Source organism: Malassezia globosa (genome assembly GCF_000181695.2).
Source record: "Malassezia globosa CBS 7966 chromosome Unknown mgl_sf_6.1, whole genome shotgun sequence".
NCBI classification, from domain to species: Eukaryota; Fungi; Basidiomycota; class Malasseziomycetes; order Malasseziales; family Malasseziaceae; genus Malassezia; species Malassezia globosa.
Genome location: NW_001849866.1, coordinates 648,476 through 654,612, shown reverse-complemented (window position 1 = coordinate 654,612; position 6,137 = coordinate 648,476). Strand labels below are relative to the sequence as shown.

General features: G+C 51.0%; 3 protein-coding genes across 3 annotated transcripts; 1 reads left to right on the top strand and 2 right to left on the bottom strand.

Moving 5' to 3' along the window:
* Positions 1–30: 30 nt before the first annotated feature.
* On the bottom strand, positions 31–1,306 carry MGL_2775 (uncharacterized protein; the record flags this gene model as incomplete). The annotated part of the gene is made up of 1 exon (XM_001730341.1): positions 31–1,306. A coding segment is annotated over one exon (1,276 nt), but the record flags the coding sequence as incomplete, so codon positions are not given.
* A 105-nt stretch (positions 1,307–1,411) lies between these two features.
* MGL_2774 (uncharacterized protein) lies at positions 1,412–4,342 on the bottom strand (the record flags this gene model as incomplete). Its single annotated transcript, XM_001730340.1, has 1 exon — positions 1,412–4,342. The coding sequence occupies one exon, from the start codon at positions 4,340–4,342 to the stop codon at positions 1,412–1,414; it is 2,931 nt and encodes a 976-aa protein (XP_001730392.1).
* Positions 4,343–4,540: 198 nt separating this feature from the next.
* MGL_2773 (uncharacterized protein) lies at positions 4,541–6,070 on the top strand (the record flags this gene model as incomplete). Its single annotated transcript, XM_001730339.1, has 1 exon — positions 4,541–6,070. One exon carries the CDS (start codon positions 4,541–4,543, stop codon positions 6,068–6,070), a length of 1,530 nt encoding a protein of 509 aa, XP_001730391.1.
* Positions 6,071–6,137: the final 67 nt, after the last annotated feature.

Sequence of the window (6,137 nt, the reverse complement as noted above, 5' to 3'; positions counted from 1 at the left end):
GACTTGGTGATCGTTGGTTGTCGTCGGCACGGAGCTTCCGCGTTACCATGCTCATAACTTGACCACCTGTAACAGCGTGAAGCATTTTGAGTTCATGAATCACAAGCAAAGGTTCCTCAGCCACGCGGTACTCGAGCAGCGCCAAATTGTCGGCCACGTACATGGCCAAGTTGACGTCTGATTCTGTACACGTCGTGCCCACGGTCACATCCATAAGACGGACCAATGCTTTGAGGAATGCGAGGCGTGCAGTTCGATACTCGCTAAGCATATCAAACCAGGTTTGGAGCAGAGCCTCGGCATGTTGCTCTCCGTCTCGATAACCACGCGGATGAGATGTCAAGCGACACTGAAATTGGAATGACGCTCTTACACATTCGCCGTATCTGGATGCAAGGAGCGACGCATGCTTCGACATCATATGTCGGTGAAGCTGAGCAGCGCGGCTCCGCAGAATGGGATCTTGACTTGTTTCCAGAGACACGAGATACGGTACCACCTGCATGGGATGAGACAAGCCTTGTAGTATGGATATGTTTAATATCTCACTTGCCGTCCGCTGGATTGGCGCAGACGTCACCTCCAACACGGCTTCGAGCACAGGCACTGAATAGCGTTGCAGCAGACCCGTCACCAAGCCAGCATCTGTATAAGAGCGGCCGGTCAGCTCGGCGACGACATCTGCTGATGACGCAGCAATTTGAGAAGTGCTCGCTGTGCTCGCGAAGTGTCCGATCGTTGATGCAGCGGCGATATTTGGCCTGAGAGCATCCATATCATGCTTCAACAATGCAAGCAACGAACGCAACACTAGGTACCGTTCTTGCAGCGAGCCATCGTGAAGAATACGCTCAAGTGTTGCTGAAAGCTCGGGATCAAGAAATTTGCGTGGGTACATGCTAAGAAGCGAGCCAAGCGCGATCAACAACGGGATATGGTGCTGAACGGCTCCCTGCCTGGTTGTTGTAGCATATAGGTCCATCAAATGTGAAAATACATCATCAAGACGAGTGGGCTGCTGAGCTGCTTCCCACGGGCCGTGCGCACACAACAAAGCCGTTAGACAAATCACAAGAGACGCGTTTGTATCCAAGGATTCAGCACGTATCGCAAAGAATCGGGTCAAGCACGAATGGTATGTGTGTTGCAGCAGCTCGTAATTGTGCGTTTGGAACGCAATGACTCGACAGAAACAAAGGACCAGTGCTTCTAAAGCAGACGTGCCTGGGTATAGCTTACAGCGCGACAGTGAATGTGTTAAGATCGCTTCCAAGCTCGTTGCGAACGCCCGGGCTGTCCGTGGCATGTGGCATACGCACGTGGGATAAATCCACAGTATATATCTTCCATGACCGCCACTTTAGCTGGCGTTTGTGCGCCCTCCAAATAAGGCAGCAACTGTTTTGCACGACTAATTGTCAGCACGTTGGGCTGTGTTTGACTCAGAAATGTGCACGACGCGCAGTTGATCAAGCATGGCCATTGGCTCCGTGTCACCGGCAAACAGTTGACTAATAAGTTCATCCACCAACTCGCCAAGTGCCAAAACTGAGGTAGTCTGTGCATCGTCGCCGCTTGTCTTATCCTTGTCGAGTCTGCGCATAAACTCTTCCAGCGGTGATGGTCGCTCTCGGATCCTCGTACATAGATCAGCAAAGAGTCGCGCCAAGACAGCAGGGCTTTCACGAGTCTTGTCACTAAACAGCATGACTGTCATGCACTCCAGTGCAAGTGACTGGACGGTAGGATCCATGTCATGCATGCAACGGAGCATTCGAAGCATGATCCTCAACTTTGCATCATAGTCAATCCGCAGCGAATACACGTCACGCATAAATCGAATCACCCGCTTGCGAACGGCAACAGCGGTATCCATGATACGCTCAGATACGTCTGCCAGATATACTGGAAGCTTCGCCGGCATGTACAACAAATAATTTGCCAATAAAGACACACATACTTCCCGAACACTTGCACTTGTATCCGTGATATGCAAGGCAATGGTTTCGCGCACATGCTCATCATCCAGGAAGTCTGCATTTGCATCCGCCACATACCCAAGTCCACGTAGCGCGCGCAGTCGTACGGACAACACAGACGAATTTGCGCATTGTAGCAACGGCGCGACGAGAAACGAAAACGATACGAAGTAAGTGCTCTGAAGCACCAGCCACATGATCAAATGTGAATCAGCCACCTGCACAGGGCCATCATTCCGATCCATCTGCTGTGCGCAAGTTGCAATCGCATGCTGGAACAAAGCAATGGCTGGGTCTTCTGTCTTGTCAGAATCCCCGACATTCGCAGCAACTTGCGTGTTGTTTTGGAAGCCACTGCTTTTGCAGGATCGCATTGCGAGCGCAAGGTCATAGAGGAACTGTGCACGATGAAATCGAATGGCCGCTAGGATGGACGGATCTTGTTTGTTTCGAGTACTGAGTCGTTGTATGAGGCTCGAATGCGCTTGCTGCGTCTGTCGCAGTGCATCCACGTCGAGACATGCGCATATAATCGACATGGTCGGCGGGCAAGCTTGGCTCTTTCTTGGACGTGGCTGTTTTTCAGCACGTCGAATACGTGCAGCGACAATGCCCAAAAGATCGAGTGCCATTGCCTTGGCTTCTAGAGCACCTTTGGCTTCATGTAGCACGTTGACCAACAAGCGCATGAAGCATGATAAAAGCATGGGCGCAGCCGGCCATTCAGGAAGAAAAACGAGCGCCAGCGTGTCTTCAACAATTGCATACACGATAGCTGCATAGCTCATTTCGGTAGAGTTCTTTCCTGCTTTATCCTCTGCTACTCGCTGTACAAGGAATGCCGCAATGCTACTAGCCAGTGCATGCACGGACTCGTGATTGGTTTGGCTCGGCGGTTTGTCTTGCGTTTCCCTGACATCAGCGTCTACGAACCACGCAAGACTTTGTTCACAAGAAGCGGGCGACTCGTACGCTGCAGCCTGGACAAGCTGGAGTAAGAGAGCTGTTATAACATAAATGCGTTGACCGCCTCCAAGGCGAAAGTGCCTCTTCCTGTGCCGAAGGTCCGGCAATTGTTGTAAAGAAATAAGTATCTCGCTTAGCACCCATGATCGCTGCGTCGGATAGAACACGAACAAGTTGCGCAGTATATGCAGACACGAAAGCCGGAGGGGACGCAATACATGCGCATGAGTAAAGGAAGAGTCATTGGTTTGTTTTTTCGTTGTGGTGGTCATGGATCCACGGTCCTGTGCAAATAGCGGAGCTAAAGCGAGAAAGACGCACCGAGTCATAAGGGTTTCAGGTACCGAGACACTGCTGAGGCAGTATAGCGGCTCTAGGAGAGACATGGTCGAGCAAACATGGTGCAGATGAATGTCAAGTTCTGCGACAAGACTTGCTGGCGCGGAGCCCTGAATCAAATGAAATGCGAGGCCTGCTGGCACAGGATTCGAACATGCATCAACTAGAGGAAGAACCAATGCTTCAAGCGCGGGTTTCAGTATATCAAGGCAGCGTTCAAGCAGCTCTTCTGAAAACAAGAATTTGGGCAGCTGTTCAAAACCCAACACAATCAAACAACACTTTGCACAGAGTAACAGCGAGACGGAATCACGCACCTGAGCTTCTAAGGACGCAAAGTCCAAATCAAGACGAAGTTCTGCGCGCTGACTCTGTTGCCGCATCGTCGTTTCCAGCAAATGCAAAGAGCGAGAGAGCAAATGCGCATCGATATCCAGCAATGTGCGTGGTGTACTGTCCATAGACATCATGCCAGAGGTAAGAGCTTTCTCTGTATCGCGGGCACAGCGGCGGAACAACCCATACAGCTGGGTGATCGATGTGTGCTGCATCACCACCTCTGTATCGACCCGCATCACATGAGTACCCTGCGGAGTGTCGAGACCACAGTCCTGTACGTCCAGATCCACAGCTTCTAGAAACTGGATGAGCAACTGTGTTGACGTCCATGTTGCCCGTACAGACTCATGCGGTGGGACGGGCGATGAAGGTGGAGCATCTGAAGTGAGCAAGAGTGATTCTTCCGAATACAGCTGCGAATCATCCAAGTCCCAGCCCGAGTCACCGTCCAGCGAGAAAGGTTCACTTGTGGAAAGGCAAGTAAATTTGGACGGTGGCGAACTGCGCACGTCAATTTCATTCAAAGCGCGCTTGTGTTTATTCCCGATTGACTTTTCGGCTTCGCTCAATAGGCCAGGTCGTAGTCGACTAGGCATATCATCAGCTAGGGCTTCGTACGCCTCCAGCGAAAGAGTCTTGTCCGCTTCGTCATCATCACTGGTTGGTACGGCCGGAAGCGACGATCCTGTTGACGATGGCCATCCGGGATCAGTGGTCATTAATTTCACGAGGATAGAGTTCCTGGGTGGCGTGGTAAAGCGTGTCACTTTTTACAAGTTTTCACTCTGGAAAGTAGGAATTACGAATGACAAAATCAAGATTCTTGATCGAGTGCCACTACTATGGAAGAAGGGATGGATATTCGTGTCATCCGACCAAGCTAGCTCCACATCCTTGTCTGGATCGGCCACATTGCCATGGTGACTGACCCTATGGCGATAGACCCATCAACTAGTTCAGCGGCGAGCAGGTATGATCAGGTTGCTGAGCAAGATGAGTCACCTATGGAAGAGGTGATTCACATTCACGGTACGGAAGAAAATCAGCACATGCAGTTGGTCGGTAATGGATCCACTTCTGAAGAAGACGACTTTGATCACGGTCTGGTTCGTGTGTGGGATGAAGATAGCGATGACGATGAACATGACGCATCACGAAGCACGAATCATTCTGTGATTCCAAGTTTCCATTTAGGTGGTCGTCTTCATAGTTCGCATCGGCCTGAATTCCCCTCCATACAGAACTGGTGGCGAACGCTCTTGATCGGTTCTGCTGCTCCCGGTACACTGTCCACAGGCCATGTCGCGATCAATTTGTTTTCATCGGGTCTTCATCCTGGTGTCCTTCTGGCCATGCCAGTATATTTTTGCAAGTCTGAGGTCGTGCCTGGCATGATTGTCCTGACACTCGTGGCATTACTCGGTATTTTTGGTGGGGGTCTTTGGGTAGCGCTCGGGCGCTATGTTGGTGGCCATACAATTGAATCCATCACAAGCAAAGCATTTGGCATGAATACGCGATGGAAGCGAAATATCGGTCATGGTATTAGTAGCGTTGCGCTGGTGATGTATTGCACAGGCGCGGCTGTCATCGCTTATCACGCCATGACAGACTTGCTACTCCAAGTCTTCTTCCACTACACGGCCAAAGGTCAGCTCCTACATGACCGTGCTTTTGTCACGCTTGCCATTGGCGGTGCACTGACGCTCCCGCTCCTTCTCTCTTCTACACCCAAACGCAACATGTTTCAAATTCAGTCGTGGGCTGTGCTTCTGTCGTACCCTGCCATCATTGGCATTCTCTTAGCGCGGATCAATGACTGGAATCTGCCAGGGCTCCAAAAAACATCTCTGAGTGATCGTTTCTCTGGCGATCCCACTCTTCTTGTGCCCCAGCCACACCTGAGCGACTATTCGTGGCCTTGGGCTAGCACTGCGATGCTCCCTTTGCTAACACTAAGTGCTTCCCCCGCGCAGATCCTAGCACACAATCGCAGCTTGAAGCGCAAGAATGCGTATGAATCGAACGTGCTTTCGTTTCTATTTGCTCAATTTATTCAGATTGCCCTCATCATCGGGACTACCTACGTTGTCGGCGTCGAAATTGGCACACTCGGTTCATCCAAGTTCCTTGGCGGATTGCATGCGAATTTTTTTAATGCGCTCCCACTTGATGACGATTACGTGAATACGGCTAGAGTTTTGTTCGCGATTCTTCTTGCTGCGCATTTGACTGTGTGCTTAGCATCCGCACGCTCGTGCTGGAGTCGTCTCTTGAACTTGCTGAATCTCAATCCTCTAGGCGCCATGACTCCACCGACGCCTCAAATTGTGTCTCGTCGCATGCCGCAACGACATCGGAGCTCGTCTTTGTTCTTTAGCCCTGCATGGTTGCCTTCCAATTGGTATAGCCCATCAGTCCCGTCATCTGAAGCGACGTACGCTTGAGTTTGTGAGATGGAAGCGATATAAATTCATTCGCGATACTCTAGCAGGGCTTGTGTTGTGGTCGGTC